Below are 23,854 nucleotides of genomic sequence, written 5' to 3' on the forward strand. Positions count from 1 at the left end.
GGATTTGGTTCTCCTACCACATGAGCCCCAGGAATTAAACACAGGTTGTCGGGCTTGACTGCAGGCATCTTTACCCACTGAGCCATCCCTCTCGCCCGTCTTTTTGAAAAAGAGCCCATGTGTTCCAGTGTTTTCTTCTCCCTGTGTGACCTCTGCCTCACAGTCTTGTTGCTGTTTGTTTTGATGTTTCGTGCCGGATGCTGTCTTGATATTTCTGATTCTCATGTCTGCTCATGTTTCAGCTGATTAACAGCTGTTCACAAAGGGTTGGGCTTGTTGCCCGTGTATTCCCTGTGCAGTTGGGTGTTCTCTCTGAGGAAAGTTTGATGCCAGAATCTGTGAGTCTCTAGGGAACAGTATTCTCCCTTGCACACGGTCTTTTGGAAGCCTTGTTTGCAAAAAAAGGCTGCAGTTCTGTAAAGGTGACTTAGTCTTACCCTTCTCTTCCTCATTTTTTTTTTCTTTTTCCTAGAATACTATCTTAGTTAGCTAAGGCACTATAATGACTGCTGATCACATAGCTTAAGAACAGAAATTTGTTTTCTCTCAGTTGTGGAGTTTATAAGTCCAGTCACTGTGTGAGTGTGTGTGTGTGTGTGTGTATGTGTGTTTTAGCTTTTCTTAAAAGGGCGTCACTCACCACTCTTACTGGAAAGGGATACCTATTGCCCTCACTTTACCTTAAGTACCTTTTAAAAGACCCTGTCTTCAAATGTAGTTACATTCCAAGGTACTGGGTGTTACAGTTTTGTCGTTGAGAGGACACAGTTTAGTCTAGTGCATGCCCAATCCACAACCCCTCTGCTACTTTTTTAAGAGCCAATTTGTACTATTTTGTTCGGGTTCGAGGGAGCCCATTGCATGGCTGTTCTAAGCAGGAGAGAGTTTAAGGGGGGTGGCAGAGCACCTGAGCCCCTTAAACTTTTAATCAGAATGTTTTCGTCCTACCTTGACTCTGATGTTAGTGGTAGATCCTGCTAGCCTCAGAACATTCAAGGATTTTCTATTAAAAAGTGCCAGTCTGGGGCTGGAGAGATGGCTCAGAGGTTAAGAGCACTGACTGCTCTTCCAGAGGTCCTGAGTTCAATTCCCAGCACCCACATGGTGGCTCACAACCATCTGTAATGAGATCTGGTGCCCTCTTCTGACCTGTAGTCATACATGCTGTATACAAAATAAATAAATAAATCTTTTTTTTTTTTTTTTTTTTTTTTTTTTTTAAGTGCCAGTCTGATGCTGCTTACGTTTCTGGCTTAGGATTCCACTTTCTCAGGTCTGCTGAGTCTGTTGCTGGTCATCTGCTTGCCTCATTGGTTCCCAGCATTTATTATTTTCATCTCTCCTGTTCGGTCTGGCCTTGTAGATTTATGAACAACCAAGCATGCATGCACAGTCTATGGCAATCATTTAGTGGGTTCAGATGGTTACTCCTTGTATTCAGCTAACCATCTTTTAATTTTTAAAATTATTACAAGCTATGGAAAGTCAAATTAATTTTTTTTACTCTCATTGTTCAACACAGAACTAAAAATGTGTGGGAATTTGTCCCCACCAACAACCGATTACCTACTGACTCCAATTGGGTATCCTAGAGTCTAAATCAATTCTGACACTAAGTGGAGCTAGTGCAGACCCCACAGTTTAAGGGCATGTCCCACAAACTTCCCAAACTTCAGGTGCCCATCATAGTTCCCAGATTCTGTACTTAACAAACTGACATTAGATTTTTCATTACCCCTACCTTGAATTTAAAAAAAAAAAGTGCTAGAGTGTTTCACAGAACTCAGACAAGCGTTTATATTTATGCATTTATTCTAAAGTACCTAGAGGCTTGTGAGAAGAGGTATGGAGCTTCTATGCCATCTGTAGCTGTGCCCCTCTCTGGGCACCCCATGTGTCCAGCAATCTTTAGGCTTTCCAAACTCTGTCTTTGGGGTTCCTGGAGAGACTTCATTAAGCGTAATGAGCTATATTATTGGCCATTGTTATCAGTTCAGCATTCAGGCCCCTACCCAGAGTCTGTACAGCATCTTCTAAAGGTTGACTCCTTAGAACAAGAGATCCTATCCCACTGGACATTCCGAGTGATTTCGAATTCTATCTCAGACATACCCATCACTTAGGAAATTACAAAGACTTTAAGAACTAGAGCTATAGGAGCTCTGTGTCAGAAACTGGAGGCAAAAGCCAGTATCTTTATTATTTCTCAATTACAAGTTTATGTTTGTGGGTAATGTGTTTGTAGTAGACATCCTGTTTTTTTGAGTGATGTCCTATGTTGAAGGCTGATTTAGACACTGTGCTGTGAAGCAGAAGCAGAAATTATATTCCCAGGAAGGAACGAGAACATATACAAACATCAAATAAGAGAGACTCCTATGGAGAAACAAGCCAACAAGGGTGAATTATGTAGTCCAAACACAGCACACTTGAAGGGAGCCTAAGTAAGCTGACAGGTGAATTTGATCTTGAGTGACTACCTGAAGAAGGCGGACTTGAGTGTTTTGAAAGTGGGATCCATAGCTTTCACAAAAGCAACACTCTTCGGGGATGTTTGATGGAAAGCTGCACATACTTACTGGCTCTCTTGTGCCCAGCATTGTACAGGTTACAGGGGGGAAAATTTAAGCATTATGTGGGACAGTTTAAAACAACTTGATTTTGCCATAGCAGGAGGTGTGATGTGAGCCTTTATGGTATTAGGTAGGAAAAGATCACAGAAGATATGGCATGATCCTGCAATCCAGCAGAGAATCGGAATCGGACACTGCCAAGAGAAAAGAGCTCCTAAGAGAATGAAGCCTGTTGTCCAGGATTATCTGACCACCTAGTGATTGAGAAGTCCTAGCCAGCCTGATAAAAGCCTAGCCAAAAATCAATGATTCTGAAAACGAAGGCTGACCTCCATTTGATGATAGAATGACAGTCATTGAACCGTTTTTTCCCTGTAATTTCCTGAGGCTTTCTGTGAACTCTTTTATCTCTGCTGTAAGTTTCTTTTAGTCCCGAGCCACCATTAAAAAAGAAAGCTCGAATTTAAAAAAAGAAAAGAAAGGAGAATCAAGTAGGAAAACTTCAGCCGTGCTCTTGCATGACCTTGGAGCTGGGGTGGCGCACAGTACATTTCCTGCTTTGGAAATAGCTCAATGTTTAGGCAACCATTTTCTTTGACAAATGAGCAAAGACAGTTTTTCCTTTCCCTTTCTTAAATCGTGACCTAAACTGTAGTGAAACTGAATTTTTATCTCGCCAATATATTACTGACTTTCTGTCAGTCCACCTTGCATTTACAAGGCAACCACCATATGGTTCCTAGTTTTTTGATGTGTGTTATTGACTTTTTAAGATTAGAATATTTCTTAGGTAAAAGAATTTTAGTTTGAAAACAGTCATGTAAGTTAAAAACCTATAGTACATTGTGTTCTCATGGCAAATCTTTATTGCTGTCAAAGCTTCTGATACAGTCAAACACTTGAATCAGAAAATGGAAATTATCCATTGTTTACCTTTGCTCCAGATGCAGTTGTTAATGTTTTTCATATTGTGTGGTGCTTCTGACTGCGCTTTTCTCCCCAGAATGAAGATTATGAATGAATAGTGGTATGTATGTTTGTGCACATGTATGTGCCTGTATGCATGCATGGACACATTGAGGACCATTGTTTTTTATAGTCCTAATCTCATGTTTTATTTATTTGCCTTTTCTTGTAATACAGACTTTGATCACCAGATAAGGAAGGTTTTAAAGATCTGTTAATAAACAACCCAGAAAATTGGTCTTAAGAGAAAATATTTTTTAATCATCTCATAATTTTGAAATGTGAACAGCCACGTGTGACCCTTTAGGTTAACACATACCTATGTACTTGTACACATACACACACGCACACGCACACACATACACACACCCCTTTAATCTTAAATTAAGGTCACATTCAATTATATGCAATTGCTCATATTTACTGTAATATTTACTGTTAGTTTCACCCGGGCTTCTTAGCCGCTGACACGTGTGTACAAAGGAGTATACACCTGTAAGGATGTTTTCTGGGATATGGTGAGCAGTCGTCTCTCTCAGGTGTCCTGTGGGGCCTGGACCCTGCAGCTGTAGAAAGAGCCACTGTCACCTCCCCAGCCCTTTCCTGTGCATCTATGCGTCTCTGTCACCTTGGAAAACATTCATAATGACTAGAAATGAGTAAATTCTGTGAGTAGCAGGAAATGTTTCACCCTGTCACTCTCTACTTAGCTGGCGAAAAGCCGTTGTTTACAAGGTAACTTGGATATGCGCTGGCATCTTGCTAGCCTGCTTCCCTTTCCATGAGAATTACCTGACTATGAAATCAGAACAATACAAACCAATGAGGTTATAAGTAAGAAATTCCTGCTATGTTACAGTGTAAAACAGTTTAAACAGTTAGGACTGAAATGACTTTGGCCCTTCAGTAAAACAGTGTTGGCACAGGAAGGCATCAAAGGACTCAGATTAGTAACAGTCTTGCCACAGACTCTGTTCTCCAAAATTCTGTTGGATCTAGCCTTTGAGAAAGATTTTCCCGAGGTTTAGAGCCAGGATTTAAATCTAAAGCCATAGCTGAAGGAAGCAGTTCCCTCCATCCGTTTGTAGTAGTAAAACATTTAATAGGCTTTAGGAGTATTTTTTTTTTTTTTAACATTTTTTTTTTAATTTATTTTAATTTATTTTGCAATACAATTCAGTTCTACATATCGGTCACGGATTCCCTTGTTCTCCCCCCTCCCGTCCCCCTCACCTTCCCCCCAACGCCCCCCCCCCCCCCATTCCCATCTCCTCCAGGGCAAAGCCTTCCCCACAGACTGAGGTCAACCTGGTAGACTCAGTCCAGGTAGGTCTAGTCCCCTCCTCCCAGGCCGAGCCAAACAATCCTGCATAGGCCCCAGGTTTCAAACAGCCAACTCATGCAATGAGCACAAGATCTGGTCCCACTGCCTGGATGCCTCCCAAACAGATCAAGCCAATCAACTGTCTCACCCATTCGGGGGGCCTGATCCAGTGTGGACCCCTCAGCCATTGGTTCATAGTTCATGTGTTTCCATTCATTTGGCTATTTGTCCCTGTGCTTTATCCAACCTTGGTCTCAACAATTCTCGCTCATATAAACCCTCCTCATTCTCGTTAATTGGACTCCCAGAGATCCACCCAGGGCCTAGTCATGGATCTCTGCATCCAGATCCCTCAGTAGTTGGATGAGGTTTCTAGCACAACAATTAGGGTGTTTGGCCATCCCATCACCAGAGTAGGTCAGTTCAGGCTGTCTCTCGACCATTGCCGGCAGTCTGTTGTGTGGGTATCTTTGTGGATTTCTGTGGGCCTCTCTAGCACTTTGCTTCTTCCTGTTCTCATGTGGTCTTCATTTACCATGGTCTCCTATTCCTTGTTCTCCCTCTCTGTTGTTGATCCAGCTGGGATCTCCCGCTCCCCCAAGCTCTCTTTCCCTCGACCCTCGCCTTTCAATACCCCCACTCATGTCCAGATCTGGTTTGTCACCAAAATTTAGAAAACCAGACAGGAATATATTTTTAACAATACTAGTTAAAACAAAGAGGAATCAACTTAATAATACTAATTTGAAAATCATTTAAGAAAATTCTCACTCTCTTGATCATTTGGTTTCATCATGTTTTATCCCAATGTGTAAATAGATATATGCTTATAACATTTGTCATTCTTAGTGCTTGAAGATGCATTGTGTTTATATTCATATTATTTGTGAATGATTTGATTTAGAATAATAACACTATAATACAAGAAGTTAAATGAAGCCTTTTCAAAATTAGTGGAAAGGCTGAATAATGAACAGCAGAATACATTCAGTAATTCTTTTTAATGTGTATAAGACTTCAGCTTTTGTTTCTTCAGTATGTAATAAAATGCTAATGACCTCATGAATGAGTTATTTTATCAGTCTCGACATGTGTGAGTAGTTTGTCTCGTATGTTCAGAACATTTTGACTGCAGTCAGTCTCACTGATCGTTGGTTACTGCCTTAGAAACGGACAGAGCAAGGTGAAGCTAGACTGACCACTGCTGTAGAGCGGTGAGAATTTCTAACAGGAGTGTGCTGTGCTGGGTGTGTAGGATATGGGTGTTTGGGACATGGACTTGTTTAGGCACTTATATCTGTATATTTTTAATATCTATATATTTTAAAATAGCTTATGTTAGTATATTTTGGGTTATTTTCTATAAACTACATTTTTAAATGTCTAACTTGGGAGACGTACATTGGTTCAAGAAATTTTTATTAGGAATGAATGATTAAAGATTGTAAATTAGGAGATGAGAAAATATGTAGATAGCAACAAAGAATGCTTTGGGAAAATGTGGTCAGAACAGTATGAAGTCGCAGAGGTTGGAGGGGATAGTCTGTACATCTGCACCTTGTTACACTGACTGGGAAGACACTAAATCATCTGCTCTGGTCCTCGAGTGTCTTGCAAAGGCCTATTCATGTCCATCTCATGTCTCCCATCTTCACCAGAAGCCCTGTGACTTTTAAACCTATATTGGACTCTGTTTCCAGCAGGAAAATAAGATTCAAAAGATTTAAAAGTATGCCAAGGGTGAGAAGCTGGCCTGATTGGGGCAGTGCAGACCCTCAGTCCAAAGCAGCTCTGTTCTTCCTCTGTTGGAGACTCTCCAGTGTTTTCTGGCTTAGCTTATGAAATCCTAGTTTTTCAGAATGAAAAATACAACTTTTTTCAATATTAGGCAAAATTATATATATATATATATATATATATACATATACATATGTATATACACACGCACACACACATATGTATATATATTCTTCAATTATCTTATCCTCAGTATTTCAGTGTTACCTTGAGTATGCCAACATTATATGTATTTTATTTAAAAAAAGGTTAGGTACTTGGAACAGAAGTTTTTTGTTTTACCATCTTGTATTAATTTCAGCTGCTCATTTTCTTAAGTCATCATCTATTCTTACAAAGCCAAAGCTTGACAGGTGAGAAATGCTGTTGTCCCCACAGTAGTTTGTACCATCTGCTCTACATCCATCTCTCTGCACCACAGCTCCATGCTGTTCATCCTGTCTGGCCCCACAGGACTACTGCAAGATAAAGTCTTAATTTTTTTTAAAGTTGTAGGGCCTATGTTGAGGAAGGTCATATGAAACTGAGCCTGCAGTTTGTAGGTTAAATGATGCAATTATCTCAGTAGTGTTGAATGGTAAGAATTCTGTATCCATGCTCTTAATGTGAGAAGTCTGTATGTCACAGTAACCTAGATTCCCTAGTGGGTTAAGTACAGTTGAAAAAAGGGGTACTTACTTTAGCAAATCTATTGTGGCAAGTATAGAAATTTGCAAGTCAAAAGATGAGTAGTTTCCATCCATCAGTAAAGTCAGGATGACATGTGCTATATATAATACGTAATTAGATGGAAGAACTGTGGCCCTTAGGATAGGCAAGAAAGGAAGGCACCTGCCCAGGGTTCCTCACTTGAGGAGTGCATAAGGCTGTTTTCCAGTTAGTTACACCTTCCCCACATAGGAGGAATGTATAGCCGGAAGTTTCTTCGGTCCTACCTGGCCCAAGGTCCAGACGAATCTCTCCCACCTGTGGTCCCACAACTGCTTATAAAATAATCACTCAGAGGCAATATTAATTACAAACTGTATGGCCTGTGGCTCAAGATTCTTGCTAGCTAGCTCTTTCATCTTGAATTAACCCATTTCTATAAATCTGTATGTTGCCACGTGGCCATGGAGTTACTGGTCTGCTGACATCTTGTTGGTCCTTCAGTGGCGGGCTGACATCTCTCCTGACTCTGCCTTTCTCTGTTAATCTCTGCTTGGATTTCCTGCCTGGCTGTAAGCTCTCTTGCCATAGGCCAAAACAGCTTTATTTATTATCCAATGGGAGCCACACATATTCACAGCATACAGAAAGACATCCCACAGCAGGAATGTACAAGGCTAAGATGTATGTACCTGGACTTTGCCTTCTGTTCTTCAACACCATTCTCCCAGGACCTGAAACCTTGAAATTCCCTGCCCAGTGGTCCAAATCTAGTTGTATCCAAGGAGTACCCAGGATTGTTGATGGAAGAACTTGGATGAGTTTGAACATCTGGGTTCATTCATCCATCCCTGTGTAAACCTCACATGTGATAGGTGAGGATAAAGAAAAGAGGGGAGAGTTGGGCTATAGGCCTCGGCTATCTCAATGTGTGATATGTTTTAAAGATGCAATACGGAACACATTACATGTGACAGTTTTTGGCTTATGTATAATTTTTTACTATTTGGACATATAACAACTGAGTTTTTGGTTGTATTCTCAATATGGGGCCCAAGAAATATCTACAGCAGTGGTTCTCAACCTTTCTACTGCTGTGACCCTTTAGTACAGTTCCTCATGTTGTGGTGACCCTTAACTATAAAATTATTTTCATTGCTACTTCATAACTGTAATTTTGCTACTGTTATGAATTGTAATATAAACGTCTATGTTTTCCAATGGCCTTAGGTGACCCCTGTGAAAGGATCATTCAACCCATAAAGGGTCATGACCCACAGGTTGAGAACTACTGTTGTGTATGAATTCTAGTTTTCCATTAAACATTGATTGCTAGTTTAGAGGCCCTTCATTTCCTGTGATCTGGAATAAATTTTTCTGCACCAAGTTACATACTATTAGATAAGACAGAGGGAAAGAGAGAAAAAAATTAGAATGAATGTATTACTAATCAATTCTAATTCTGTAAATACTATTTTCTGAGAGAGGAGATAAACCATTGTGAGTCTTTGGGGGTATACTCTTTATAGTCAAAAGAGAATTTATAAATGACAATGTTTTAGAATTTCTGTAACTAATCCTAATAAATGTTAATTGTTTTGTGTAGTATAAACTATTTTGGAAGCGTGGTTATTAAAATATTTCTAGTATTTATAGAAATGCTTGATTCCTTTCACTGAAATCAATATATGTCTTCATTTGTCACTTAGTAAAAGGTTATCTTTTATTTAATCATTTAGACAGGATGTTTTATGATTCATGTATATGTACAATTCATATACACAAGCATAGAATGACATATATTTTTCTTTCTTTCATCAGAGTTGTTGCTAAGCCTACTTGACAGTGATAGTACTGTTAAATTCCAAGTACATAACTCTCAAATCTTTTTCATTGGGAAAGAAAAGACTTTAGAATGTGACCATCTTTATCAAATATTTTTCATATGTACAGTTAATACCATTGTAAATATAAAGCCTGAAATACGGAATTACTTACAAAACAAGTATAAGAAGAAATCAGATTTTAATTTCTTGAGATATGTTTTTAATGTGCTGTTACAGGAATGAAGAAAAATACTCATTTTGTTAAATTATTATATTATTCTCCTTTTTTCAAATTATAGATGTGTTTATATGTTTTATAAACTATCTTAGAAAATGAAATAGGAATAGCCTTGTAAAGTTAATGAGTTTTAGAGCTGTGTAGGCATTTTAATGAAACTGAAGTTCTGAAAGAGCAGAGTGGAGTGTGGGTTTTCACTTAGTGACTTAGTTGTATTGCCTTCCAGGTTTGTACTATAGAAAGTGCCAATTAATTTCCAAGGAAGATGTTACTCATGATACAAGGCTTTTCTGTCTGATGCTGCCTCCAAGTACTCACCTTCAGGTGCCAGTTGGGCAACATGTTTACCTCAAGCTCAGTGTCACAGGTAAGGGAATTAGGCTGGAGTGGGAGGGGGACATGTTCTTTTGCACAGTCATCTAAGTTACTGACCTTTCTGGGCACCTGGCTTTACTGTCAGGAAGCCTCTGGGTTTGTGGACACAGGAGTGTCAGGACTGTCTTTGCTACTGATAACCTGGAGCACATTGCCTGCAGTGGGCAAGAGGGAGTGAGCACACCATGGTCCTCCACAGGAGTACCACAGGGAGTACCACGAGAAACAGACATGTGTCTGCTGTCTCCTAGGGGCTGCACCACGTGAGCTTGAGTCTATAGAATAATTGCACATGATTTCCTTATGTATGCTGCCAGGTGAAGATGTTCAAAACTGTGTTCCTTGCTGTGTGGATTCTTTCTCCCTTATTTCATCCTAAATATCTTCATTTACTTATTTCACTTACCCCAATTATTACTATAGCCAACATATCTTGGCCTCTTGAAGCTGCAGAATCCTTACTTCAGTCTGTGTTTGCATGGTCCATCTTGTAGACTCCCTGCTGGGAGTTGGTGTAGGTGATGTTTCCTGATAATACTGTTAGGTTTTTCTCTTCATCATCACTAATGCCGATTGCCATTCATGAGCTGCTGTCTTCCTTAGCATAGTTCTTAACCCATGAGCTTTAAGTTACATATGAAGAAATTAGAGTCATGTGTGAAATTTTGGTCTTTCAAATGTTTGGTGACTCTTTTCTTTAGAATTTGGTTAAATCTATATAATTTATTTTCATTTTACTTTTAAAAAATAACACATCCCATGAGATCATTGGATTATCGTTCCTTTCATTCAGGTGCCAAAATAATAATTTTAGAACATTATACAATTCAAAATATGTAAAATTAAAAGTGAAATGCCTCCCTTTCTTTCCCTAGTGATCTCATTGGTGACCACTAACTGTTGCTAAATATGTGCTTATATTTGGAATTGTTCTGTCTTTATTATTAACACTTCCATGGAAAATTTTTGATGCCATTTTATTGTGGCCCGTTACAAACCTTATATCTTTACCTAGATTCATTATTATAGATCATACTTAGTTTTTAAAAGATTGTCTGTACAGTGGTTAAGCATCGGTTTGTTAAAATTATAGCCTTGAATTGAAACATGGATTTGGAGCATCTTGTTGGAGGGATATACACATTAATTTTAAACACACACTGATAACATCATAAAATTTTTGTTTTATGTTCATTAAGAGCTTTTTAAAAGTATTACACTTTTCTTTGTTTTGATTTTTTTCCAGGTGCAGAAATAGTAAAGCCATATACACCCGTGTCTGAGTCCTTACTCTCAGACTTTAAAGAACCAGTTCTTCCCCCAAATAAATACATCTACTTTTTGATCAAAATCTATCCTGATGGACTCTTCACACCAGAACTTGATCGTCTTCAGATCGGTCAGTAATGTTGATTTGTAGCCTTGTTTGTACCATAGAGTGGATCAGAGACCCTCTGTTAGCTCCTGTGGGAGTCTGTTCTGTATCTTAACCTCAGCGTGTCTGCAGTGGATGTCATCTTCTCGTCGTCTGGTACTCCATGTCCTCTGTCTTCATTATTTGCAGCATCTCTGTTCATCTCTGCCCTGCTCTGGAGACTTGCTCATTCCCCCAATCCAGTCAGCCGCCAAGTTTGATGTCGTCCTTCCTCCCAACCCTGTGCTCTGAAAGCAAGCCTCCAGCCTTTGTTTTGTCCTCTAACCGATCTCTCACATGGCTCTAACTGGTGTCTTTCTCTTCATCTGCATTTTCCAGTAACTTCTCCAAGCTCCTCTGAGGATAGACTTACTTTTGCTGCTCCCCACTTTGAAGCCTCTGGTGGTGGATCCTCTTTACCTGTTCTGCTCAGCTCCCCTGCAAGGCTTACAAGGACTGCTAGGCTCTAGATTTTGTGTTCCCTGCAGCCTCAGTTTGTTATCCTTGTTCCTGGGTTCCTCTAGGACTCTCATCCCATCAGCCTTTCCTTTGTTGTATTCCTTCTTCTAAAGAGTCAACAGAATGGCACTTCCAATATGAAGCCCTCCTTCTCTGAATCATTGCTAACAGTGGCTCATGCTCTGTTGTAAGAGTAAGCACACAGCTTGTTTGTAAGATTTGACATTTACAGGTAGCAATTGTCTTATTTCCAAGACCTGGCATGACAGTTGGCACTTGCTAAGCTATCAGGAAATAGAGCCAGCAAGACTGGATGACAGATCCTCATGTCTCTGAGGATGCAAACACTTCCCTTCTTGTTTCTGACCCTTTCTCTGTGTTTTCTCTTTTTTCTCTATCTCCTTTTAATTCCTTTTGCCTTAATGGCAAAAATGTCCTTCCTCATTCTCTGTCAGCATCAGCTCACACTGGGGCAGCAGGGCAGCCTGTCACTGAAGTCTTAATGTTACTTCTGAAAGTCAACTTAGAAATCTTGCCGGGCGGTGGTGGCGCACGCCTTTAATCCCAGCACTCGGGAGGCAGAGCCAGGCGGATCTCTGTGAGTTCGAGGCCAGCCTGGATTACCAAGTGAGTTCCAGGAAAGGCGCAAAGCTACACAGAGAAACCCTGTCTCGAAAAACCAAAAAAAAAAAAAAAAAAAAGAAATCCTATAGTGTGATTGTCCCTTAGTACTGTTATTACTATCTTGTGGTGGAAAGCCAAAGAAATTCTAAGACCCAAACATTTTAAGATACAGTATTTGAAATAACTTCAAATGAACAGTTTTGGTTTTTTTTATTTTTCAAGTTACATTGGAGATTTCTGAATGTACCCCTGGTGGTGGTATTCTTCTGTGAGGGGCATGTACAGTTTTTCCGTGTGGGGGATGTACAGTCCTGTCAACTGATCACCACAGAAACTGGGCACTCATTTTTCTACTGCCCAAGTACAGTTGGTTTCTGGTCTTGCTGTTTTCATGGGAGTTAAGCTCATAAGGCTCTTCCTGTTTCAGCTGATAGGTCTTTTCAAATTTTAGTGGAGAAGTTATGCCACTACCAATGTACAACTTTAGAATACATTTGTTTCCAGTCTCTCTCCTGCTAAGCTTGGCCCTGTGGTTACTAACCAGTGTGTAAATAGCAAGTATCTATTCTCTACCTACCTTGTATTAATTGCTCATTAGTCTGATTATGGCGATAGAATCCCAACATGCTTGGATGTCTGATGATGGCCTCTGAGACTCCTCTCAAACTCTGTAGATTGATGTGGCGTTCACAGGTCGAGTAGCCATCCTGTCACTCATCAGTCCTCTGTCCCCGTTTCCCTTCTAGCTTTTTTGTGTTGTTTTGTTTTCTGATTTTGTTTATTTCATTTGTTTGTTTAGGAGATTTTGTTTCTGTAAGCAGTCCTGAGGGCAATTTTAAAGTATCTAAACTCCAGGATGTAGAAGATCTCTTTTTGTTGGCAGCTGGAACAGGCTTCACGCCAATGGTTAATGTACTCAATTACGCTTTGACTTCCATGTCCAGCCTCAGGTATGTCCCTTCTTTCTGATGACTGTTATTTGGGGGCTTCTTAGTGCAAGGCATTCATTGTATATGGGCAGTTCACCAGTGCCAGGCATTCATTGTATATGGGCAGTTCACCAGTGCCAGGCATTCATTGTATATGGGCAGTTCACCAGTGCCAGGCATTTATTGTATATGGGCAGTTCACCAGTGCCAGGCATTTATTGTATATGGGCAGTTCACCAGTGCCAGGCATTCATTGTATATGGGCAGTTCACCAGTGCCAGGCATTCATTGTAATGGACAGTTAGTTCACTTACTCTCATAGCCCTTCTGTCATTTGTTATTCTGCCTCCTCCTCTCCTGCTGACCATATACTGGTTGGTTTATAATCTGGGCTACCTAAAAGCATTCACAAAGTTCATTTCCACGTGTGCATATTTTTAAATGTAATAGTGACTATAAAATGAGGTTTCCTTTTTTCTTTTTAAGGAAGGTGAAGTTGATGTTCTTCAATAAAACAGAGGACGATATAATTTGGAGATGCCAACTAGAGAAATTAGCACTTAAAGATAAAAGGTACTGAACCTGTTAACTCAAGTTTAAATTTTCCTATATACTGGGGCAGTTGAAGAAAGTGTGCCAGTAGCTGGAGCATGGTTGAGCATTGCTGACTGCTCTGGAGTCTCTTGTGTCCTCTAGGAAGCCACATCTCTGTGCCTATACGGGAGATGCCTGGCTCACCCCTTTCAGCAGCAGTCTTCATTTTGAGTTGACTGAGTTAATGGGTATTACAGCCATGTCAGGTGTTTTCTTTTGATGCTGGCATTATCAGTAGAAAGCAGATCTTGTCCAGCTGAACTCAAGGGGAAACAGTAGCACAGCAAGAGCTTGTGTCGTTACAGAAAGAAGGAAACTGCATAGCACAGGCAGCAGCTGCAAGCAGTACAGATTCAAGAACATTGAGCTACGGGCCACCATACTTTCTAAAGCATTTCTACAGTCATCTATTTCTCAGAATGTCAGGACTTCCTAAGCTGCACAGAATATCTGAGGTGATTATTTATGTTCATATAGTGTCATAAAAGTCAAGTTACCAGTCCTTGAAAAGCCCGAATGCCCTTAGCGCCACCATTCCTAGGCCTGGGGACTCAGGTCCTTGACTGTCAGTAATAGGTAATGTTGTGGGGCTCCTTGCTCTGCTCTCTGTTACTTCCCACAATCCTCTGTCTCCTTGAGTGAATGGCTCATAAGTTAAGGCTGTGACTTGAACATGCTTAGCCTTGAAGCACTACTGTTCTTAACCTGGCTAAAGCCTCTACCTGGGCATATTTGTTCTGGGGAGGCAGCTAAGAATGAATTCAAGAAATACAGATAACCAAATTCCAAGCTTTCACACTGGTAAACACTGACCGGGAAGCCTGTAGACCAAACCCTAGTTCCCATGTTCTCAGCTTTAAACCTTCCTGCTTCAGGGGCAGGAGAGCTGGCTCAGTGAGTGAGAGCCCTTGTTGCTGTTGTAGAACACTCACATGGTGGCTCACAACCATCCATAACTCCATTTCCAGGGATCCAATGCCTCTTCTGACCTCCACAGCACCACACTCACCTGATGGATGAAGGTACATGCAGGCTAAACACTCATTCATATACAATAAAAAAATTAATCTTAAGCCAGGAGGTGGTGGTGCATGCCTTTAAACCCAGCACTTGGGAGGCAGAGGCAGGTGGATCTCTGAGTTCAAGGCCAGCTTGGTCTACAGAGTGAGTTCCAGGACAGCCAGGGCCACATAGAGAAACCCTGTCTCGAAAAACAAACAAACAAACAAAACAAATAAATAATCTTTTAAAAATTAATTAAAAATAAACCTGATCACTTGAACTCTTCTTTAAAAATTGCTTAGCATCGTTGCCTATGCCTTTATCTTCAGATCCAAACAGTGGCCCTGCCTGCTTGCTTTACCCCACAGCTGTGAGGTTTGGAGACCATGTAAATGCTCTGGGAACTGCCGAGCCCTCTCTGGAGGGGGTTAGAATGGGCCCTCTATAAAGGAGAGAATGGTTTGCCTTACTAGAACCCTTGTTTGCCCAAACATTTAAAAGATTTTAAACAGACATGGGTAAGCTTTAAAATAAATAAATGTTTCTAGTAAATTTTTGGCAGAAGTATTGTTAGGTTCCTTAAAGAGAAATTTTATAAAATTTAAGAGACTTATTTTAATGTCTAGATATTATCCCTTAGCCTGTTAATAAGAGTTAATTTTAATTAACTGTTATGAAGGAACGTGTACCTGTGAACATGTTTTTGTTTTGGTCTTCATAATTGGGTTGTTGGTTGCTTAGGCTGAAGTATTGAGGATTTGTTTTTACTCCTGCCTATGATTGAACCTAGCAGCTGAGTGATTCTCGTTTAGTGTATCTGATCATAGAATATGTTCTGTCAACCTGAGGCCCCGGCGTATCCGTCATCCTCAGGGATGCTTCGGTTTGGAGATTGGTTTCGTTGTTACTGTTTTTTTTTTTTTTTTTTTTTTTTTTTTTTGGTTTTTCGAGACAGGGTTTCTCTGTGTAGCTTTGCGCCTTTCCTGGAACTCGCTTTGGAGACCAGGCTGGCCTCGAACTCACAGAGATCCGCCTGGCTCTGCCTCCCGAGTGCTGGGATTAAAGGCGTGTGCCACCACCGCCCGGCTTCGTTGTTACTGTTTTAAAGATTTGTTTATTTTATGTGTATGAGTGTTTTTCTTTCATATATGTAGGTGTACCACATAAGTGACTGGTGCCCAAAAAGGCCAGACAAAGGCATTAGATTCCCTAGAATTGGAGTTATAGATTGCTGTGGATGTCTTTCTGTATGCTGTGAATATGTGTTGCTCTGATTGGTTGATAAATAGAGCTGTTTGGCCTATGGCAAGGCAGCTTAGAGGTAGGTGGGAAATCCAAGGAGAGAGACAGGAAGAAGAAAGGCAGAGGCAGAAGAGACACCATCCTGCCATCTAGGAAGCAGCATGTAATGGCACACAGGTAAAGCCACGGTCACATGGCAACTTATAGATGAATAGAAATGGGTTAATTTAAGATTTAAGAGCTAGCTAGCAAGAAGCTTGAGCCATAGGCCATAGCCATAAGTTTGTAAATAATATTAAGCCTTTGAGTGATTATTTCATAAATGGCTGAGGGACTGTACGGCCAGGCGGTCTGGAGAAAACTTGACTATAACAGATGGTTGTGAACTGCCATGTAGGTGCTGGGGAAAGAATGGGGGGTCCTTTGCAAGGGCGGAAAGTGTTCTTAACTGCTGAGCCGTCTCTCTAGCTCCTGGAGAGTTTGTTGTTGTTTCTTTGTTTTGTTTTGTTTGTGTTTGTGTTTTTGTTTTTGATGGTCACAGCTGGAGAAAGAGGGGCTACTGGCATGTAGTTATTAAAGGCCAGGAATGGCTCAAAATGCCAGAAGTGTGGGCTGGGAAGCCCTGTATTGTACCATGATTTTTAATGATAACAGCATTGTGTTCTGTCTGTGAACATACCATAATTTATTTAACCAGCTGTTGCTGTTGGACATGGTGAGAAGTTCTTCTATACTCCCCTAACTGAAGAGTCACTGGTGAAAGTGTTCTCAGGCTGGGAATACTTTCTGACCAAAGTCTTCAGCACAGAATGCTGTCCCGGCAGCATCATTTGATGTTGGTAGCACCCTTAGTTCTCCATTGGAATCAAGCAAGAAAGAAAGGAATCCCTGGCAGCTCAGGAATGGGTCACAAAGGACAGGTTGTTTTTGTGCCCAAAGGAAGAACAGGCATCACTTTTTGAATTTCTGTGCTGTCTGCAGATTGCCCCAGCACACCCAGCCTAGTGATCCGTTCTTATGTGAAAGAGATGTGGACCTGCCCCCACTCTGGGTGAAGGACAGCAGCACCTTCACAGTGACTTTAAATGACCTGTGCTGCCTTTTCATTTTGTTCATTGAGTACCAGACTGTAGGGAAGGACCATTCTGTGACAAGTATGAAAGGCATGATAAGTGTATGCTGTGTACATAGGGAGCTCAGTGTCTCACCATTGTCTCAGTAGATGCTTATAGAAATGATGCCGCTGGTTGGCTAGCCTTCTTTTAAAAAGCCTACTAGTAAATGAAGGTTAGGAATGGGTATCCGCTGCAGATTAGAGCCTGTTTACTCTGATTTTATAGCTTAGCAATTTGATTGTAATGAAAGGTTCATTGGAAATACAGCCATAGAAGACAGTAGTGGGTTTGAAATGACAGCCTTTGAGAACTCTCTTCTCTTCTCTTGTCCTAGAGTTGATGTTGAATTTGTCCTCTCAGCACCTTCTTCAGAGTGGAGTGGCAAACAGGGACACGTGTCACCAGCTCTTCTCTCTGAATTTTTGCAAAGAAGTTCAGAGAACTCCAGAGTCTTCCTTTGCATCTGTGGACCAACACCATTTACAGATGAGGGCATAAGGTGAGCGGCAGTGAGGGAGCTGGAAGTCTGCAGTGGGAGCTCATGTAGAGAGCACTCAGCAAGCCCTTTGGTTCTGCCTGCCGTGCCAACATACACTTAAAAAGCTGTGGCAGCTGTGAAAATAGTGGCGTTTCCAGTCTTCATACTAGGAGCAGGGGTTGGGGCCTGGATTATGCTTAGCATTAGCTAGAAAAGCAAAACCAGCCAGCAGTTAGTGTCCTCTGCCCATGGCTGTCAGTAGGAAGAGTCCCCAGATCAGTGCCACAGTCTCGTTTGGGACATTGGGCTCTTGATGTCATCTTCTACCAACTTTAATGTAAGTAACTGAGTGAGCCATTTTCATTTCAGTGTGGCTCTCTATCTTTACTCTCTGCGCTGTGTAGGAGTTGGTGACTAAACTATAGTGATCCAGCCAGGTGGCAAGTCAAAATGAAGCTGTTAGATTGTACGACATAAGTGAGCAAGACCCATGTTGACCACACAATGAAAACCACCTTAGATGATCTGATTCTCTAAAATGACACTGAAAAATACTGGATTTTTAGATTTTAAGTTCTCCTTAAATTTGTTTTGTATAAACCTAACATTTTCTAGATAATTTGAGTCTTATTTTATTGCAAAATTTATTTACAAAAACCCCTGACTCTGATTTTTTAAGAAGCATTTACTTTTGTAGGAAATCAAGGCTAAGTGCTACCCTCTCACCGAGTTAGAGCTCTGGCTCAGGTGTCTCAGAGCAGTTTGTAGGCTACGGTGATAGTGTTAGGTGATGGAAACGTCAGACCTTCAGTGTGGAAAGATGACCACAGAGGGATCCGCACACCCATCCTGTACATCTCCACTCCTCCCCCTTGTTGGTGGCCCCTCGAGCTTGGGGCTGTGTCTTCCTCATTTTTGTTCCTTTGTTTCTACACATCATAGCCACTCCTCTGCACACCGGATCTGCACATTAAAGAGTAGGTTGTCCTGACTGTAGTGTTTTTAAATGCTGTAGCAACTGTAATCTCCTCAGCTCTTCTCTAAATGTTGCCTCAAAACTAATCCTGCACTGCTGACCTGGCTTGTCTAGGAGGCTCAGCAGAATCTTAACCATGCCCTGTGGCACCCTGAGATTACCTACCCTGAGCCAGCTACACCAAGCTGCCCGTCAAGGTGACTTGACCCAGATCAGTATTTTCATTTCATAGAATCTCCCTTGTGACTTTGAGATCAGACTCATTCCCCTGATGTCTTCTTGTCCTTACCATCTTAATGGAGTGCGTCTTTCTTTGTTTTTGAGACCAGGTCTCAGTATGTAGCCCTGACTGACTTCAAACTCAGAAATATGCCTGCCTCTGTCTCTGCCTCTGCCTTTCTGCCTCCTTGCCTCTCTGCATCTCTGCCTCTCTGCCTCTCTGCCTCTCTGCCTCTCTGCCTCTGCCTCTGCCTCTGCCTCTGCCTCTGTGATTAAGGAATACATCATGCCCAGCTAATGTGTCTTTCATATCAACAGTGGCAAGAGGCTCTTACTTTATCATGGTTTTGTTCTGTAAAATCAACTTCTTGCCATCCTTTTCTAGGACCTCCAGACTTCATCTCATGTCTGCTACATGTTGCATAGAATTCAGTTCTCCATCTCCTCCAGGTCCTCTGGAGCCATGGATTAAAATACTCTAGACATTGTGCTGGTGCCACACATGTGCACAGTTGCTGTCGTCACTCCCTGGGCAGCACAGCAGAGCTATATAGCATTTACATGTTTTCATTTATTGTAACTAATCCAGAGGTAAATGAAAGTATCTTGGGAGATGTCCGTACATAGGACACAAATACACTGACATTTTACATGAGGGTGGTCAGGGTATGCAAACTTTGGTGTCTATGGCAGGCCTAAATCCAGTCCCTTCAGTATAGCTGACTAACTAGCTATATCCCAAACATACCCTCTGCATTTCATTAGCACTTGGCAATTTGTGTAATAAAGGTTTAGAAGACTGTACTTTAAAAAACAAAATCAAACAATTTAGAATTCCTTGGCCAATAACATGCTTTGATCCACTCACTACCTTGCATTGAAGACATGGATATGTAGACTCAACTTCAGAGGCTCACACTGTCCTGTGATGAGACAGATTTGACTGAAATACAACTTGGAGCACCAGAGATAGAGTCAGGTACTGTCACCTGGGGGTCTGTGTTTTGAGGAGACCAGAGCCATGTGGTCATAAAGGACCTATTACAAATGATGGCCAACACCAGTCAGAACTGGGATTGATGTGCACACCTGTAATTCCAGTATTCTGGAGGCCAGGACAGCCTGAGCTATTTTAGTAGACCTTGTCGCAAAAGACAAACCAGAAGGGTGATAGGGATGTAGCTCAGTGTTAGAGTATTTGCTTATCATTGTCATTCATGGCACCACATACAAACTACCTCCCCAAAAAAATGCAGTCAGAAAGTAGGAAAGGGCAGAGAGAAACAGATGTGTTAAAGGCATTCAAATGAGTAGGCTGTCTGGTTACAGTAAAGTCCTTGCCTGTGAGAGACAGTATACATGTCTCGAAAAATAGGGTGGGTTCCCAGAGCGAGAGGCTTGACTGCAGTGCCCTGACCCTGTGCTACGTGGGCCCTTTGTGTGGATGCTCCTGCTCTGCACAGAAAGGGCCCAAGAAATAATGATTATTTCCAGCAGCCACTTCTATTTGTAGGACTTTTCAAGCTGAAGTGTATTTCAGCAGTATGTTTTCCTACTTACTTAAAACTGGCGAGTAAAGGAAGGAAAATAAAGCTTTATTCCGCCTTTTCTATATGAACTATATTCCTTTATTCTTCCTTTTTGTCTGTGAGCATGTTGCTGGATAGCTACAGAGCCACAGAGCGGGTTTTCTTTCTGGAATCCTTCAGTTGATCAATGAAGAAAGAATGATGGAAGTAGACTCTTAGAATTTCATACATAGATCACCAGTGGGTGCTAGCATCTCATAAGAGAGGCACCATGTCTTCTGTGCCTATTACAGTACCAACACTCTGTATGAAGTAGCCAGAAAGAATTAAACCTGGATGTGATGAAGTCCTAGACTCCATCCGCTCAGTATGTGTGAGGAATGAGAGGACACAAGGCCATGCTATTGAAGAATGCCATGGGAGAGCAGCAGAGAAGACTGTAGGGAGCCACAGTAAAAACCCGTGGTTTTCAGCCAGTAAACTGCAGAGTGTGGCAGAGGGGGGGCAGAAGAGAAAGAAGGATCTTAGCGATAGATCAAATGTCTCCAAAGGCTTGTTTTTACATTGAGTGAGTTATAATTGGATGTTGATTCAAATCATTTAAACTTAGTGGCATTTGTGAAACTTGATAATTTGAATACTCATTAACTATCCAGTGCTGTTTAGAAATTGTTTCCGGTGTGATCATTGTGTTTTTAAAAACCAAACACGACTTGAGAAAATGAGGAGGGTATGTTGGCAAGCTTTGATCTCACGTCTCTATTTGTAAACACTTTCCCTAAAAATCATACACTTTCTGTTTTTCAGGTTGCTGCATGATCTTAACTTTTCCACTGATGAGATCCATGGTTTTACAGCATAACGAAAAGCTGCCATTGTCTTTTATTCAACTAGTTTATATTTGTGATTGCCTAGGATTTTTTTAAAAGAAGTTTTGTATGTACGAAAGGTTAACCAGGCTTCCATTTCTGGAATGAAGTCATGTGTCTTCAGTACAGGTAACTTGGTTAGTTTTGTACCGTGACTTATTTGACTCCTGATGCCCGACCTGGAATGTCAATCATGGCAGCAGGTGCATACAAGAGCCTTTGTTATGAACTGCAAGTTTTCCTTACCACTGCAATTGTATCACTGTTCTGCAGTAAACACCTGTATTTTATGACATGATAGCAATCATTTGATCACTTTCTATGCTGCAAGATGTCTTCTGAGCAATATAGATTAAATTTTACACTGCACTGTTTACTCAGGAATTGTTGGTGTATGTCCTTATTAATCTTAAAACATGGAATGCTGTAACTATTGGTGATCCACTTCTGTGGATGTCCATGGCATTGATACAGAGTAGAATAAAATTATTCTCTCATATTTTGATTCCTTGTGTTGGACATGTGGCTGAAATGTAACAAATGAAGTGGCTTTCTTAAAGGGAATTTTATTTATGTTTTTTTTTTTTTTTTTTTTTTGAGAGTCTCACTTTGTAGCTTCAGCTGGGCTGAAATTTGCTATGTTTACCAGCCTGGCCTGAAATTGCAGCAATCCTCCTGCTTCTGCCTCCTGGTGTTGGGATTACAGGTGTGTGCTATATGCCTGAGTTTAAAGGAGATTTTAAAGACCCCAGTAGAGTTCACTTTCTAAGCCCCAGATGGTAGAAGAAGAGAACTGACTCCTACGAGGTATTCTCCATTTTTGCAGAGTGGCAATGCACCTACACACATACACAGACACTAAATAAATACAATTTTAAAAATCTTAAGATACCAATAAAAAATACTGGAATTTGCTTCACACTTGCACCTTGGAACTAGGTGTAGAAAGAGCTTGCCAGAACATTAACAACTGTTTCTAAGCCCAGACCAGAGGTATCAGCGAAGATTGAAGTGTGGCATCCAGCCCATGGCCTGAGATAATCACTCATCCTTCTGCAGCCCATCCACACCAGCTGGGAAGAGGAGGAACATTCTGTCCTCAATGGTTCTTTTCAGGCTGGCTGCCTCCCCAGCAGCTGGCAGATCAGCAGGGAGCCCTCCGGGCTCTCAGACCTGGAACTGAGCAGGGAGTGTCAAGAGCTTCTCAGAGGGCTGTGTTGGATGCATAGGTGGTCACCACTCTGTGTGCTAATCCATGCAGTAGCAGTGTTTATACAGACAGCATCGGGAGGCGTCCCTGGTTTCCATGAATGGTTTTGTAAATAGCTACCATCTCGGAATGAATGGCCAACTAACAATAATGCAGCATTAGCTTCCCAAAGACCAGCATGCTGCCTGTGAAGCCTCTGCTGGCAAATGGCTGGTTGAACCCATTATTCCTGTGTCTTCCTCTTCCAAGGCAGGAGTCCAGCGGCTCAGCTGCAGCCCCTGTTGCTCACAGGGACTTCAGCTCCTTGTGACCCCGCCATCTTTTTCCCCTGGAAGGAGGTGTGTACCATCTTTTTTATTTTTTTCAGTAATTCATTGGTAATATGTCAGTCAGTTAACTTTCTTTCACGAGTGTCTTTATGTTGCGTCTTTTCTAACCTTTTTCTTTCCCCTGCAGTCCTGCTCCAGTCACTTGAAGAGACGTTTCCCCTCTGCCGTGTCTCTTCATTGTTCCTCCTCCTTTGTACTTTAGAGCAAAAGAGAAGCTAGGAGCACCCTTTGGATGATTCCTGCTCATATATCAGGTTACACACTAGTAGTTCCCAAGATGGAGTCTGATTTGAGAATCAGACCGCTGTCAGTTTTTTGCCCATTTGTTGACTAGAAGATTTGCTCTTCAGGTGTTTTTTTTTTTCTTTAATTCTTTATATATTCTAGACATTAATCCCCTGTCAGTGAGGTGGCTGGCACAGGTTTGTTCTCTCCCATTGTGTCGGCCGTCCTGTCCCTGCTGATTGTTCCACTTGCTGTGCAGAATCTTTAATTCCGTGCAGTCCATTGGCAGCTCTTGCTCTCATTTCCTGCCCCATCGTTGCCTGTACTGCCAGTGTCTTCCTCAGGTGTTAAGTCAAAGCCTTCTGTCTGGTTAGAATTGGTTTCCTGAATTTTTCCACAGACAGATGTCCAGTTTGCCCAGCACCACTTTGTTCAAGAGGCTGCCTTTTTCTAGGGTGTGTTTCTGGCGTCTCTGTTGTAAATCGGATGTGTATAACTGTAAGGGTTTGTGTCTGGGACTTTGTTCTAGCCATTGGCCTGTGAGTCTCTTTTTGTACTAGTAGCATGCTGTGCTTGTCACTCTAGTGCTGTGGTGTGGTGTTAAGTCAGGTATTGAGATGCTCTTGGCTATTTGGGTGTGATGGTTTGAATGAGAACTGTCTCCTGGAGCCTCCGGTGTCTGAATGCTTGGTTCCCAGTTGGTGGCACTGTTTGGGGAGGTTTAGGAGGTGTGGCCTTGATAGAGGAAGTAGGTCACTGGTGGTGGTGACTTTGAGAGGATATAGCCTCACTCTAGTTCATTCTCTGCTTTGTGCTTGTGGTTGAGGTTGAACTCTGCTTCCTGTGGCAGCTGTCATGCCTCTTCACCGTGCTGGACTCCAGCCCTCTGGAAC

The 23,854-nt window shown here is 41.5% G+C and overlaps 1 protein-coding gene across 5 annotated transcripts in view; it reads left to right on the forward strand.

The window, feature by feature from the left end:
* LOC128096438 (cytochrome b5 reductase 4) overlaps nt 1-21,702 on the forward strand; it is a 69,106-nt gene extending 47,404 nt beyond the window's left edge. For 2 of the 5 annotated variants that reach the window (XM_052716018.1, XM_052716026.1), the window contains 6 exons: nt 9,599-9,739; nt 10,994-11,146; nt 13,044-13,194; nt 13,660-13,746; nt 17,461-17,625; nt 21,136-21,702. In XM_052716018.1, coding sequence (XP_052571978.1) covers nt 9,599-9,739; nt 10,994-11,146; nt 13,044-13,194; nt 13,660-13,746; nt 17,461-17,625; nt 21,136-21,190 — 752 coding nt within the window. In that variant the 3' untranslated portion in view covers nt 21,191-21,702. Of the gene's footprint in view, nt 1-9,598; nt 9,740-10,993; nt 11,147-13,043; nt 13,195-13,659; nt 13,747-14,072; nt 14,223-17,460; nt 17,626-21,135 lie in introns of those variants that run through there. The other 3 variants (XM_052716034.1, XM_052716044.1, XR_008213648.1) reach the window with 2 other exon arrangements.
* The last annotated feature ends 2,152 nt before the right edge of the window (nt 21,703-23,854 follow it).

Source organism: Peromyscus californicus, unplaced genomic scaffold (assembly GCF_007827085.1).
Source record: "Peromyscus californicus insignis strain IS unplaced genomic scaffold, ASM782708v3 Scaffold_11__1_contigs__length_118956290, whole genome shotgun sequence".
Taxonomy (NCBI): Eukaryota; Metazoa; Chordata; class Mammalia; order Rodentia; family Cricetidae; genus Peromyscus; species Peromyscus californicus.